The sequence below is a fragment of the Anas acuta genome, chromosome 13 (assembly GCF_963932015.1).
Source record: "Anas acuta chromosome 13, bAnaAcu1.1, whole genome shotgun sequence".
NCBI classification, from domain to species: domain Eukaryota; kingdom Metazoa; phylum Chordata; class Aves; order Anseriformes; family Anatidae; genus Anas; species Anas acuta.
Genome location: NC_088991.1, coordinates 3,184,006 through 3,199,937, shown reverse-complemented (window position 1 = coordinate 3,199,937; position 15,932 = coordinate 3,184,006). Strand labels below are relative to the sequence as shown.

At 40.7% G+C, this 15,932-nt stretch overlaps 1 protein-coding gene across 3 annotated transcripts in view; it reads right to left on the bottom strand.

Moving 5' to 3' along the window:
• COL4A5 (collagen type IV alpha 5 chain) overlaps window positions 1-15,932 on the bottom strand; it is an 88,596-nt gene that overhangs the window by 20,441 nt on the left and 52,223 nt on the right. For all 3 annotated transcript variants that reach the window (XR_011101078.1, XM_068697108.1, XM_068697109.1), the window contains exons 22-36: window positions 15,196-15,288; window positions 13,816-13,886; window positions 13,418-13,609; window positions 12,799-12,967; window positions 12,057-12,149; window positions 11,862-11,966; window positions 11,161-11,258; window positions 10,746-10,896; window positions 9,983-10,096; window positions 6,235-6,402; window positions 5,283-5,372; window positions 4,140-4,289; window positions 2,793-2,891; window positions 1,726-1,815; window positions 849-988 (exon numbers count right to left, since the gene is read on the bottom strand). Coding sequence is in view for 2 of the 3 variants with exons in the window: in XM_068697108.1 (XP_068553209.1) it covers window positions 849-988; window positions 1,726-1,815; window positions 2,793-2,891; window positions 4,140-4,289; window positions 5,283-5,372; window positions 6,235-6,402; window positions 9,983-10,096; window positions 10,746-10,896; window positions 11,161-11,258; window positions 11,862-11,966; window positions 12,057-12,149; window positions 12,799-12,967; window positions 13,418-13,609; window positions 13,816-13,886; window positions 15,196-15,288 (1,823 nt within the window). In the remaining variant the exon portion in view is untranslated. The remainder of the gene's footprint in view (window positions 1-848; window positions 989-1,725; window positions 1,816-2,792; window positions 2,892-4,139; window positions 4,290-5,282; window positions 5,373-6,234; window positions 6,403-9,982; window positions 10,097-10,745; window positions 10,897-11,160; window positions 11,259-11,861; window positions 11,967-12,056; window positions 12,150-12,798; window positions 12,968-13,417; window positions 13,610-13,815; window positions 13,887-15,195; window positions 15,289-15,932) is intronic.

The following is a 15,932-nucleotide window of genomic DNA, read 5'->3' as shown; positions in this document are numbered from 1 at the left end:
CAGTGACCACTTCCCTGGGGAGCCTGTTCCAGTGTGCAACCACCCTCTCTGTGAAGAACCCCCTCCTGATGTCAAGCCTAAATTTCCCCTGCCTCAGCTTAACCCCATTCCTGCGGGTCCTGTCGCTGGTGTTAATGGAGAAAAGGTCTCCTGCCTCTCGACACCCCCTTACGAGGAAGTTGTAGACTGCGATGAGGTCTCCCCTCAGCCTCCTCTTCTCCAGGCTGAACAGGCCCAGTGCCCTCAGCCGTTCCTCGTATGTCTTCCCCTCCAGGCCTTTCACCATCTTCGTAGCCCTCCTCTGGACACTCTCCAACAGTTTCATGTCCTTTTTATACTGTGGTGCCCAGAACTGCACACAGTACTCGAGGTGAGGCCGCACCAGCGCAGAGTAGAGCGGGACAATCACCTCCCTTGACCTACTAGCGATGCCGTGCTTGATGCACCCCAGGACACGGTTGGCCCTCCTGGCTGCCAGGGCACACTGCTGGCTCATATTCAACTTGCTGTCTACCACGACCCCCAGATCCCTCTCTTCTAGGCTGCTCTCCAGCGTCTCATCGCCCAGTCTGTACGTGCAGCCAGGGTTTCCCCGTCCCAGGTGCAGGACCCGGCACTTGTTCTTACTGAACTTCATGCGGTTGGTGATCGCCCAGCTCTCCAACCTATCCAGATCCCTCTGCAAGGCCTTTCCACCCTCAACAGAGTCCACAACTCCTCCAAGTTTGGTGTCATTATACATATCATATTTGTCATTATACATATCATATATTAAAATATAGTTAAAAAATCAACACAGAATCTGATTTTCTCATTTAATTTTCTATTGAAGAATTTTGGAAACATACCTTTGGTCCAGGGAGACCAGGAATACCAATGCTTGAAAGTCCAGGGTCACCTTTCTCCCCTTTCAATCCAGGAAATCCAGCAGGCCCAGGCTGCCCTGGACGTCCTGCTATTCCTTGGCTGCCTTTAATCCCTGGGGGACCTGTCCAAAATATAAGATGCAAGTTTTATAAACATAAACAAACTTCTGCAGTGGTTTAGAGAAATCACTTATATTATACCCATTCATCAACTGAACTAGAAAGAACCAACAGTATCACTGGTTGATTTTGAATACTTAATGTGTGTGCTGTCTTTTTTTGTTTAACTAAAACTAAAACAATTATCTAAAATCTCACAGCTTTTTCATGACACCTCTAAGATTTTTTTTTTCATTCTTAATTTACACAAATCCAAACACCTCCTTTTACTACCTAGGTACAATTTAACACTAGAATCCTCAGAAACTGAAAGTTTGTTTCAGCAGCCTTTCTAAAGAAATGAATTCACTTTGTCCTTCCCCTTTTCTCATTCTATCTGATATCTCTCTACCAAAACCTGGGTTTATCAATTTTTTTCTGAACTGTTTCATAGATTGGAGTCTGAGAAATCAGAAGATGAAAATTACAAGACGTAGATAATTCTACTTCTAGTTTTGCAAGTACTTTAAAATAGCACACATTTACAATATATGAGCTATTTGAATTTTCTGTTTTAATGGGTATTTCTGATTTCTTATGTACTACTTTAACAATGTGCACATAGGACTTGCAAATTCCCATTCAAGTATGTTATTAGGTACTGCACACAAGCAGGTCCACCTCAGTATCATGAAAATGGTACAAAGCACTATGAAAAGCACTAGCCAAGATGGTATAAAATACAAGCCTGGTAACTAACCTGGAAGGCCCATCTCTCCCATGGCACCTTTTAACCCTGGAGGTCCTGTTGGTCCTGGCTGCCCAGGAAGCCCCGTGTCTCCTTTGATGCCTAGGAAAGTTGTGGGTTTAGTTAATTAATGACAATAATTAAAATTTTCTGGTATTTATGTGTTGTTATACAAATATGCCTGCCATCCAATTACAAAGGCAATGGATTTTGAGTTGGTTTAGGCCTCGAACTTCTTCTACATGCTTTTTCTCCATTTGTAGGGAAATTTTAAACTTCTTCAGTTCTGTGCCAGGACAGGACAACTTCTTCTCTGTTCTGAAGGCTAGTCTGATGAAATGGGTCAAATCTCAGTCAATGATTTAGTAACCATCTGAAATAATTTAGAACCGGTGTGACTTGGTCTCCTGTGAATTGTTTTGCAGAATGAGCACATCATCTCTTCCTCATTTGCAATAGGTATTCAGGAGCTTTTATTAGGAAATTAAATGTAACCTACAATGCTCTAACTAGTTTGAGTCCTGGATGGTAAAAAAAAAAATAAAAAAAAATCCCAAAGCCCAACAAAGTATTTAGAGCAAGACCTACATCACATCAGACATAGTGAGCAAAGATTCAAGATTTCAGATTGTGTGATAGCTGTAGGAAAAACACTGCAAGACAGAATTTGTTTTCTTGATCCCTGCAATTCTTGAAAGCAAAGATGCGACATCCAGAGAGCCTTCAAAATACATTCAATCAGCCATTTGCAAAGTGCAGGTATAATGATTAACAATGTAAGAAATGAAGGTGAAAAGAACATGCATGTCCGGTTGGCAAATCCTGCAGTCATGTTGCTTACTCAAGCAACAAGCACTTACCCAGTCATCCTACAGATTTTCCTAATGTCTTTTAGGAGGAAAGAGCTCAAACCATGCTGTTTGGATAATGATTTTAACAGCCCAAAACTGTGCTGCAGCTCTAAGTGTAAATCCAAATGCTTTGCTTAGATATGCCTGGATTAACATCCCAATCCCATGGTATAAAAATGCAAGAAATGTTTTTACATAGCAAAACTATCCGAGACCTGGTTTACTTACCTGGCAACCCTGGTGCACCTGGGGGACCACTAAGTCCTGGTGGTCCTGGGTCACCTTGGAGACCTTGATAACCTTTCTGCCCTGATAGACCAGGAATACCTTAAAGAAAAACATATATTTCATTATTATTATTACTACTTCTACTATATATTTGCTTTTCTGCTAGATGATCAGATATTTACATGTGTGAATAAAAATCCAAACAGGGATTTTTCTTCAGTAAACATAATTCCCCCTAGTTCTGGCAAGGAGAAGTATCATAGAACAAAAACATACTCTTTCTAGAAAGTGTAAAATGAGTACAAAATGGAAATAATATCCTGTAAGTAGGAGAAAAAGCAAATTTCTGACTAATGCTAATACAATTCACTCAGAAGGGACTCTTTGGATGAGCAGACTCTGTGCTAACCTCTGTATATTCATTCAGATTAGTTATGTTTAATTTCATTCCGATTATGTTAATGTTTAATTACATTACTACACCAAAAGCACTTTGGGATTGAGCCATTACAAAACGTAACACAGGTATTTTGGCAGATTTTTTACAGATACCATATGGTTTTAATCCCATACAATAAATTTGTGCTGCCCTGAAGGCACAGTTAAGTCTGTCCTCTACAGCTCTCGCTTAACAGAGAAAAAATAAAAAGGCAGGTGTCTTAGGAGCTTACCTAGGCTTTGCAGAAATTAATACAATAGATAAATTAGCATAATCACGGCTGGGCCAACATTAGAGAAAGGCATTCTAGTTCTCTCAAGGGTAGAATATTTTTACTCTTCTCAAGACAAAATTAGAGTCCACAGGAGACATCAGAGCACTTGAGGGGATAAGGGAGGGGGAGTAGAAACACAAACCAGAGAGAAAACAGACTTGAGTGAACTCAGAAAACCTTCCATGCTTAACCCGCATCCTGAGGTGACACACACACAGATGACATTCTGCTCAGCTGAGGGTGAGTTTACAGAGACACCCAAAGGGAGAATTTGGAGGTGATGCATGAGTAGATGACCTCTGCAAGTCCATCCTACAAGGCAAAGCCCCAGTGGCCTAAGAGACAGCAGGAATGCAGCTGGCAGAGCAGCCATGACAATGATCTCTCGCTGTGCTTCAGAATAGTATTTAGAAGACTCAATCCTAATCCTGGTGAGAGCACTTTAGTGCCTACACAGAGTACCTTGGTCATAGAACCCCTTAAAAGTGCAGCCTAAATTAAGAGAACCTTATTTTACCTCCTTGTTCTGAGTATTTTTTCTGTAAGAAAGAATGAACTGCAATGGATTTAGGTACAGGTCACGTATCTCTATAGCACAAACCACTTCCCCAGACCCACATGCAAAATTCTGTACCTGGAACACCTGGCTCGCCTTTTTCTCCTTTTGCTCCTAGTTGTTTTGGATCAATTTTTCCAGGTGGACCTGGCAGGCCTGCTTCACCTTTGATGCCTTTCTGTCCTACCAGTCCAGGAGGCCCAGGTGGGCCAGGTAATCCATTATTACCTACAGGAGGTAAGACAACAAATGGGAACAATACAGTCCGTAAGGTAGACTAATATATTTCTAATCCTTTTTCTTACATAGGTTGGCCATGATTTATTCATGAAGTCTGAACCCACTGAATGATCAGTCAGTTTATGCAGGGTTCTCCACAGCATCTCAAACCTTGGAACAACTGTAGGTGGAGTGTGTGGGGATGTCTGCATGCTGCAAGGAGGCAGTATGTCAGCTCTGGACAGCCCAGAGGAACCAGCTGTGTGTGAACCTCATTGAGACAGCTCCAAGAGCTCCACCACACTGAACCAATAGAACAGAGGAGTTGCAACGGCTACAGCAGCTTTGGATTCATAGCCCCATTGTTCTATGGAGATTACTCTTTTCTTATTTATTTTTTTTAACCACACTCCTCCAAAATACATCTCCAAAAAGGGGGTTGGAAGAATGTAGCTAGAACACACTTCTCTGTGATATTTACAGACCTGACTGGGAATGACTCCATAACCAAAAGCTATCAATGGTCTTCTTTCTGCTGCTTGAGCAGAACTTATTTCAAAAATAATGCTCTACTTGGGCACCATCAATCCAAAGATAACTTTTTTAAAATAGCTAACATTGCATGACATCAATTTAAAAAAAAAAAAAAAAAGTGACTTAATCACAGAATCACAGAACTGTAGGGGTTGGAAGGGACCTCGAAAGATCATCGGGTCCAACCCCCCTGCCAAAGCAGGTTCCTCAGAGCAGGCTGCCCAGGTAGGCCTTGAATATCTCCAGAGAAGGAGACTCCACAGCCTCCCTAGGCAGCCTGTTCCTATGCTCCGTCACCTTCACGGAGGGTGCTATGGGTTAAAACTGCAAAGGAATTACGAATATCAGTACTGTTGAGAAGATAGTGCCTGTGGATCCCAGTAATTAATTGTAGATATTAGCATTATGAAGCTTTTTCCACACAGGACATTCTGTATTCTCTTCAGTGTAAAATAAAACAAACATTACCTTTTGAGCCAGGAAGGCCATTTCTTCCAGGAGTTCCTGGGGGGCCTGGAGGCCCAGGGGCTCCCATGACGCCCATCTCACCTTTGGCACCTGAACACATTGAATCACCATTGTCATTCAGAACACCTAAATCCATCAGTATCTACCTTTTCCCTGCATCACTATGCTATTATTAAACAGGCATATAGAGCCTGAACTATGTTTTAAGGAAATTATAAACACTTCATTGATCTAAATCAGAAAGAATACTCAAAAATGTTACCAATTTTTCCACAGTTAAGTCCTGGGAAGAAAATCAGCAGCACAGTGATCATTTCAGTAAAAAGCATATTTATACCTCCAATAAGTTTAGTCCTCTGGTTTGGAAAATAAATACTTGCTTGTAAGTAAACTTGAATTTAATCGAAATCCAAAAAAGAACTACAAATACAGTACTTTTAGAACCTTTTATATTACTCCTTTATCAAAAGACAGATTCTCAAAACTCAATTTTGAGATTTCCTGTCCAGAGGGAGAAACAGACTGCTATAACTGAAAACACTAACACAAAGAATAAGGAAATGAGTATTTAAAACTATGTGCTGGATCCAATTGATTGCATTTCTCTTAACTCCCTTTAAACAAATTTGATTTTTAAATTGTAGCATTGACTGGAAAACTATCACAAAAGGAAGTTGTTATAATGAAGATGATCAAAGTCATATTTGAAAGTTATGAAACAGTAACATGGAGAATATATGTGTCAAGTTAGAGAGAAGAGTGGAAAGGTGACACGGATTTTAATGCAAGAAATTATAATTAAAAAAAATCAACTATGAAATGTAATAGTTACATGCATCCAACTTTAAGTGAATAGAATAAACATTGAAGCTCTCTAAGCTGACATGTCCAAGCATAAAGAACATTTGTTTTTTGTCCAACTTTGATTTTTGTCCACAGGTAAAAAACTCACCTGGAAATCCAGGAATGCCATCCCGGCCCGGTGGTCCAGGTGAACCCTGAGGTCCTGGGAGGCCAGGGGGTCCTGGATAGCCTGGGGTTCCTTGGTCACCTGGAGGACCAGGAACATCAAAGCCTGGAGGACCTGGATCTCCTTTCTCACCTGGAACGCCTTGTAACCCTAGACAACATTGTTAAAACACAATCTTTTAGCAAAAAGTAAGGTAAAGCTGAAATCTCTCTCTCTCTGGACATGGTACTGTACAAACAGACAAGTTTTATCTGCAGTACATTCCTAGCACTGATGAAAATCCTGCAATTCTTCTAAAACCATTTATTTTTTTAATTATGTCCCAGGCATTAAAGGCCATGTTCTCCTGAAGCTTCTCTTGAAGAGAAGCATTACTAAAATTTTACCAAACTGTATTAAGTGCAGTTGAATAAATCCTCAAAAGGAAAAGAACAACTTTCTTCATTAGCCATTTAAGTCTGGTTAATAAAACAAGAAGCCAAGATTGATTAGTCTGGCTTGTATTTTGTCTTTAAATATAGAGAGATTCTTATATTTCCATTAATGATTCCATTTTATAGCATTCTAAGACAACATCAGCTCAATATTTTTGAAGGCTAGCATTCTGCATTGCATTACATTTCTCTGAGTGAAAAATATGAATTATCAAAATATGCTCAACATTGTTTAATACTAATGATATGGAGCTCGAGATGCTGCTGAAGCAACTGGGAAGCTTGTTTCCCTCCAGTGCACTGTAACAGTGATGGTACTCATTCTTGAAAGGTAGCAGACAAAAACTGATTTTTCTTAAATCTGAAGCTAAGAAAAGGCTTTGGTAAAGAAACCACAGTACCTGGGGAACCTGAGGTTCAAAAGCCAACGAGTTAGAGCTCATCAGGAAGTTGAGACAGGTATCAGTAAGGAGTTGTAATATTCGTTAAGTTAGGAAACAAAATAAAGCACATAGAGATTAGAAAAAAAAAAAGGCAAACAAAAACTAAAACACTACCCTAAAGTTACTGAAAACAAAAATACAAAAGTACAAAGAATACAACACTAATGCAGTAAGAGAAACCAGACTGTTAGGAACCTTGGGGGATCTTGTTCAAAGCGCAGCCACCATTGTACATAGAAACAAAAACACAAGTGAGGTATTTTCAAATATTGATGAAACATTCTTTGAAAAATTGGATTATTCCCTCTCCTTGTCTAGCCCTCTCTTCACAACTGGGGAACAAGATTCTTCTGAACTCTTACATGAAACTGTAGCAGACACTGGGTTGGATACCTTTTGAACAGCAGAGTACATCCTACCAGTTAGCTTCTTGTTGATCTGCATCATATGCCTGTAAAACCCTTCAAATAGGGATTTTCAAAAAGATTCTTCTATGCACACACAAAACACTAAATATGTTTTTTCTTTCTTTGCTTGCTTTGTTTTGTTTTCCCAGAGTTCTACGATTCAAATGTACATCTTTTTACTTGCAGAGATGGTATATTACATGTTACATGCCCTAGCATGATGTACTGGGATTATGACATTATGCCAAAACCTCATAAATAACCACAAGGAAGTATTGCTCTAACAGATGGGGGCCCCCATTCTCAATGGTATGAACAAACTTAGAAGTGATGTTTTCATGTGCTTTTTGCATGCTAAAAAGTCAGATCAAGTTTTCTTGACTGCGTAGGCTGTAGACTTGTATTTGTTAATTATAAGCATGCTCCCTTTGGCAGCTGCTTACCACTGCATTAAACTATGGTGTCATGTGCCTGTAACTGCTTACTTTGCAGAGAAAAAACAATACCAGAGGATGGATAGGGATTGTATGTATTATGTTTAAATGGGTCTCTATTAGCAAGTTGAAAAAAATGGTCGAAGTAACATTTACCCCAGTAGTAGAACAAACTTAGTAATTAGCACGATAAAGATACTTAGCAAATATAAATTCATTGTGATTAAATTTCTGGTTTTCAAAAGTCTGACCATATCACAATTGGAATAATATAGACAACACAATAAATTCTAGAGGAATTTGCCACACATTCCAAAAAAAAAAAAAAAAGAAGGTTGTTGAGTTACTGCAAATTATTTTAAGAGGTGGTGCTGTAGAGAAAGGAAAATTTGAACAAGGAAAGCCGCTCAAGAGTTTTCCAAACTACCTGAAAAACAGACCCCCAGAAACGTTACTCTACTGTTGTGTAAAGCAGCAGAATCAAAACAGAATTGTAAGACAAGAGGAAAGGGTTGGGATATAGGAATGGAAAGCACATTGTGCTGTCAAATGAAATAATGAGGACCACTCAAGTGGAGCTTCAGCCATGCACTAGATTTCAGAGCCACCATGCCATTAGTAGCCACTATGACTGGTCAGTACAAACATGAAGAGTGAAAATACAAGCAATTCGGCACACTGACTCTACTAGTAATTCTGCATTTGTCAAAACTGATATTTTGCAGAATAAATCCGTGATCACATGAAATCAAGTTCTGGCCAATACCTGAAAAGATGTTACAGGAAGATAAAAGAACATGCATAGTATGAAACATTCAAACTAACACCATTCTAATACCTCTGCCCAGCAACACACACTTGAGTTGCCCTCTGTTTCCATTTAGCCTCAAAAGCAGCTTTCAGTTCAGGAGAGGTACGATAAGCACAGTAAGCCAGGTGAAGAACCTACCTGATGGCTCAGGAACTTTCTGTGCACATTTTTCAAACTCCTTCAGTCCATAGTTTTTTAACACTCAACACATTCAAGGCTTATTGATGCAGCAATCACACACATTCCTTTCCCAACTGGGAAACTAGTGGAAATAATATATTTAAGTATGATCCACACTCTATGTACTGGAGCAGAAATCAAACTCCATGGGGCCTCTTTACTCCAACACTTGCCTGCCTTAAAGAGAAGCACTTTGCTGAGTCTCAGCTTGTAGTGCATAAAGATCTGAGTAAGACCAGCCAGTCTGTGATTCTTGCTCTTAACAACTGACCATAATTTTTTCACCATGCATTGTGAACAATGCCAGCCCCTGTAGCGGCATCCAAACAAATACAAAAAGTGTATGTCACAGGCATGCAATATAAACAGTCAAACAGGCACGGCAAGAACCAGATGGATTTTGAAATGTTTCAGCAGTAGGCAGGCTTAAGTCCACAGAGAATGTTCTCACTAGTTGACAGCCATGCATTTGCAACATGAGGGGTTGGTGCACAGCAGGATCATTCACTGAGTGCAGGAAACAAGGAACTTCCCTAAATAAGCTTTGAGAATAGAACGATGTGCACAGAGATGCAAGAAGTTCCTATCTTCAATAGTCAGCAGTCATTTTAGATGAAATACAATCTACTTCCCTTCAGAGACAGCACAGACATCTGAGGGCAGCTTTCTTCCTCGTCTGTCCCCTCAAAACCTCTGCATTGACGTTGTGCTACCGAACAGTATTTCATAGAGATTTTACTACTACCTGTGCACAACACTTCCTAGAATCTCTGCTGAGGCTCTCCAAGTCTTCTCCAAAGCAGGCTTTTACACCCCTGAGACCTCTCTACATAATGCAAACAGCAGGACTGAATGTAATTTGGTAATAAACATGACACACCAAGTTTTGTCCACTTAACTGGCAAGACAACCACTCCAACAGACAAACTTGCTATTTTTCTTTATCTGTTCAGTGAGACCTTAAGTGCCTGCTTGTGATATGCCAGAAATAACCTAAGGGTACAATTCATGTAAATTTTACCTGGTGGGCCAACAGGACCTGGAGGTCCTGGAGGTCCAGGTGGACCTTGTCCTCCGATGCCAGGGATGCCCGGTGGGCCTGGGAGTCCTGGTGGTCCACTTGGTCCAGGGTCACCTAAAAGAACATGCTTTAATTAGACAGTGAATTCAGTTCAGAGATGCTTGCTTACAGATGCAGAGTGAAGCCTGCATATGGTACTTGAAATCTTGTCCTTGCATGCAAACAAATATGGATTTCTGATACAGGAAAATAAAACATGTCAGAGGCTATTTCTGCAAGCCAGAGATTTGTGCTCTCTCTATGGACTGCATGCAGTTTACATTTCTAGGCTACACAGAGACGTGGTTTTGCATCACAATCCCCATTAACTCAACAGATGCTCTCTAGCACACCAGACATACTCTGCAGTGTAATACAGATAATGATTAACAGTAGGAATTCACACATTGCTAATGCACGGTGCTTCCACTTGAAGAGTATCAAAACAATTAACTATCCTTTTGGAAAAGTTTTACTCCCCACCCCATAATAATATTTGACGCCAGATGACAGACTTTCAGATACTAACCCACAAACTGCTATCTACTCCCTTGCTCTTATTTTATTTTTTCCTTTTGAGAACATGTTTCCTTTCACACAGGGGTCTGTACTTTGGAAAAATGGACCCTGATGTAATTGTTCTGCTTGTATTTAACTGCCATGTGACTCCCACTTCATCTACAGTTTTAAAAGTTCAACACAGAACAGAAAGACTCCACCATACCTTTGGGCCCTGGAGTTCCATCAAAACCTGCCCGTCCTGGAAGACCAGGGTTTCCTGGGAAGCCAGGATCACCTTTGGGTCCTTGAACTCCTTTTATGCCTGGTGGTCCTGGAGGTCCAGTTGGTCCTGGAACTCCAAATCCACGATCCCCCTGTTGATTAGAATCAATGCATTTTAAAAAGGGAAGGGTTCTGAGTTTAACCTCTCCCAAAAATGTTAGAGCAGCAAAGAAAAAACGCCCATAGTCTTAAGAGTTAAATTTCATTTTCCTACCCTCATTCAAACTCCAAATAGAGAATGTGACTTCCCCACCAGCAAAAGCTGACAAGTGGTGAAAAACTCCCTACTGACCTCGCACTAATGCAAAAACACTTCCAAGAAAATTAAATTTTGTATTAAACAAGCAAGCACAGACCTTCTGGCCTGGGAAACCAGGTGGTCCAGGGGGTCCATCTAGACCAGGTCGGCCTGGAGTTCCTGGAGCTCCGGGGGGGCCTGGTGTTCCTGGGAAACCTACATATGACATGGAGGTTAGGGCAGCGGAGGAGAGGACACTAGAGAACATTAGAACAACTCTTCCAGAAATGTTCAGGTATCATGAAAAGCAATCTGAGAAGTAGTTTTTTGTTAGCTCAAGCTTACTTGGGGGGTGCCCATTTGGCTGAGAGAGCTTTGAGTTTGCAGTGTGTCCTACAAAGGACCTCTGGGACTCTACTTAGAGGAGGGTACTTCCCTTTCTGTGTGCTCTAACAAAAATTACAAACAATTCGCATCAGAAACAATACAATTTTGAGAGACCATTTGGAGATCAATTATCAATAATGAGTCAAGTTGAAATGTTCACAATTTCTCCAAGTTTTTCCCATTGGCTTTTGTGTCCTGGGATTACTGAAAAATGTAAGCTATCATAAAATGGAGTACAGTCAACAGAGGAATGAGAATTCAGCATAGTTTTTTTTCCTGATATTTCTGAAAGTCTAAATATGTATGAATTCAAGACAAACATTTTTAAAAGGATTCTAGAGATGTGAATTAACTACAACAATGCAGAGAGGCACAACCCTCAATGTCCCCTCTTTCAGCTGGTATAATACAGCAACATGGCTGCAACCATACCTTTTGGGCCTGGTGGCCCTGGAAGTCCAATGCCAGGAATACCTGGCTCTCCTTTTGCACCTGGGATGCCTGACAACCCTCGCTGACCTGGCTGACCAGGATCCCCTGTAAAGAGAAGAAAATCAACTGAGTTATCAAGAGCCAGCCAGAATAAAAAGCTCCTGGAACTCCATGGTTATCTAGTTGCTGCTTTACCTGGAAGACCTGGGTCACCATTTCTTCCTGGAGGACCAGGGGGGCCAGGAACTCCTGGTTCTGTAATAGTCTGACCAGGTTCACCTTTTGGACCTGAAGCAGAGAAGAGGAAATATGTATCAGTCAAAGGGAGTTTATTTTCTGTAATTCTCTGAAGAGAAAGAACAGTTGCTAGCCACATCCCAAGCTTACAAGGAGCTTAAAGACCAGAAAGACTAGGCAATAGGCTATCTGCCCCTAAGCCCCATATAGGCTTAGAAATACAGTTTATGTAAGAGAGTTTTCTTGAAAGGTCATTTTTTAGCTTCCTCCAAGGTACCATCACGTGAATAGTATTTTCCATAGCTGACATCAGTACAACTTGATAAGGATCTGTACAGTTGACAACAAAGTAACAAAAGCAAACTCATTCAAAGCAAACCTTTGTTTTCAAAAAGCTGTAGATGCATCATAATTAAGCATAAACCAGGTAGTAGTTACAGTGCATTACCGCTATCGTCAATCAAGATAAACTTCTCTAGATGTCAGAGCAAAAGGGCAAGTCAAATGGCTACAGTAACATATACAAATTCTGCTCAGTTTGCGACTCTGTGGTTCAGTTCAGTAAGGGAGCTGCCAAACACCAGGTCCTGCACTGCCTTTGGGAGAAGCTTGAAAGCATTTTCTTCTGAAAGCTACCCAGAGCCAATGGAAAAAAACTTGATCATATATTTTTTGTTCAAGAGCAAAGAGACTAACTTACCAGGAACTCCCGGAGGCCCTGGGCGACCTGATACACCTTGGATGCCCTTTTCACCAGGTGAGCCTTGTGGACCAAAACCAGGAGGTCCAGGAAGTCCTTTGTCTCCAGGAAGACCTGGTATTCCTGGGTCACCCGGAATTCCCATTTCTCCTTTGAATGCAACACTGCCCTGAAAAAAGGAAGAGCAAGATGAGAAAGAGGAACACATACTTACTACTGAAGGAACAAAGAACTTCATTAGTGCTGTTTTGAAACTCTTTGCAACTTTCATCCTTCTAACCCTCAAGGCCATTAGCTGTCTGCATCTTATTAACATGGTAGAGATAAGGTCTACACCTAGCTAATTAATTCCTCACACCATATAGGTGAAATACAGAGAATGGCAGAAGGGACTATCTGACTCTGTCCTAGGGAAGTCTCAGTTTATTTTTAGTCACTGACAGGTAGCAGGGACTACTCTGTACATTATCACTAGATTAGCATCTACTGAAGAGAATTACTGAGTTAGTCACATTCAGAAAAATATGCATTTATCATCCTCTTATCTGCACTATCCCAAACTCATCCAAGACTTCCCAAAACATTTGTCCCATCAAATACAGCATAAAATGGAACTCACGGGTTCCCCCTTAGGGCCAGGCAGACCTGGCAGTCCATCTCGTCCAGGAGTACCATCTATGCCAGGAAGACCTGGAGGTCCTGGGAAGCCAGGGTCTCCTTTTTCACCTTTCATTTTTGGAGAAGTCAGGACATCCCCTGGGTCTCCTTTAGGACCAGGTCTTCCAGGAGCACCTGGAGGCCCTGGGAATCCCTGAGAGGAAAAGAAAATACTTAGTTTTCCTTTCAGTTCCTCTCTGAGGTAGGTACAGCATAGTGATTATGCATTCAAGCCAGCTAAGGGACAAAAAAGAAGTATTCATACAAGACAAGTATTTGTATCTATTGTATGCAGCTCTACCAAATATATAAGACGAATGACACGCTGTTTTCCCAACAAAACATAACAGCACCACTTACTGGTGGCCCTACAAGGCCAGTTAATCCTGGAAGCCCCTTTTCACCTTTTGGTCCAGGAAAACCAGGAGAACCTGAGTAGTGCAGAAAAAGATAAAACATAAAACTATAGAACCTGTAAATACCAAACGTATTGTTTCTACAAGATAATATCTAAGTTGTTTTAAAACCAGGCAAGGTTTAGCAAGTGCTCCTGGAAAACTTAATTTTATTTTGGCAGAACAAAATTTGTAACTCTAAGTCAAATCAGTAGTGCCCAAGAATGTCCAACTTAGAAAGCTCCATCTCTACCATTTCAGGAACAGCAAGAAATATAAATTATTTTTTCTCTTTCAGTTCCATCTACGTCAAGCTGTACACCTTCAATGGGGAGAATGCTTGTGAGCCTGTCTTTGATCAGATAATTTATTTTTGAAAGACCAGATTTTCAAAACTGAGTGCTTGTTTTACATATGTGCAATCTGTTTCTTTATAATACTCCCCAGCTGGGCAAGATAGGACATGGACCACCTATATATCAGAGCTGTCAAATGTGCAACTCAATTTGCACACAATACACAATAAATTATTAGTGTTATACTGTCGTGGTTTAACCCGGCCAGCAGCTAAACACCACACAGACGTTCACTCACCCTCCCCCCTCCCTCTCTGGGATGGGGGAGAGAAACGGAAAGTGAAGCCCGTGAGTTGAGATAAAGACAGTTTAATAAGACAGGAAAATAATAATAATAATAATAACAATAGTAATAATAATAACAATGATGATAATAGTACTACTACTAATGTGTACAAACAAGTGATGCACAATGCAATTGCTTACCACCCGCTGACCGATGCCCAGCCTAACCCCGAGCAGTCCGGCCCCCCTCCCTCTGGCTAGCCACCCCTATATATTGTTTAGCATGACGTCAGATGGTATGGAATACCCCTTTGGCTAGTTTGGGTCACCTGTCCTGGGTCTGTCCCCTCCCAGCTCTTGCTGCACTCCCAGCCTTCCTGCTGGCAGGGCAGAGCAAGAAGCTGAGATGTCCTTGGCTTAGTATAAGCACTGCTCTGCAACAATTAAAACATTGGGGTGTTATCAGCACTCTTCTCACAGAATCACAGAATCACAGAATTTCTAGGTTGGAAGAGACCTCAAGATCATCGAGTCCAACCTCTGACCTAACGCTAACAGTCCCCACTAAACCATATCCCTAAGCTAAACCATATCCCTAAGCTAATCCCCTTCTCATCCTAAGCCAAAACATAGCATTCCACCAGCTACTAGGAAGAAAATTAACTCTGTTCTAACTGAAACCAGGACAGTTATACATAGATACTCAAATATGAAGGTAGCTTTATAGAATATATTAAGCAAGATAAGGAAGACCACAGCTTTACCTGGACTACCTGGAGGTCCTGGTGGCCCTCTCTCCCCAGGAGGCCCAGATATTCCAGTTCCTATACAATTGAAGCATGTGTCTCCTTGATCACCTATGAAGAGTTGCATTGAAAAAGCATACTTGAGCATCTTCAAAAACATTAAAAATTCCAGCACAACAGCAACTGCTTTCTTGCTACTGGCCTGTAGTATCAAGTTCAAAGTGAATTTATGTAATTACACGATGGCTTAAATATTAGAAGGCTTCCCCCATGAAGGCCACACTGAAGCTTTTTGGCTGCCAGGAGTTAGAGAACCATCAGTCAGATATGATTAGAATTTACTTAGGATTGTGCAGAATGAAACAAAACAGAACAGAAAATATGCTTTCAATAATCAAGAATGAAACTGTGGATTCTTAGCAGAAGAGTCATCTTCTTAGCAGAAGAGTCATCTTCCAAAGTAAGTATTTGACACTTTAAACTACAACTCCAAAACACATGTACCCAAATCCTAAACTTTAAACTGCATATTCCCAAAATAAATATTGGGAATATCTTATTGACTTGACAGTAGGCTAAACATATACAATTAAAAACAACAACAACAACAACAAAAGCAAACAGAAGGAATGGTTCCAAGAAGTTTAGGAATTTCATTCACATACAGGCATGTCATTCTACAACATTCATCACTGCAGTATCTAAGCACTTCATTAAGGATAATTAATCTTTACAATCTCCAGGAAAAAAAAATA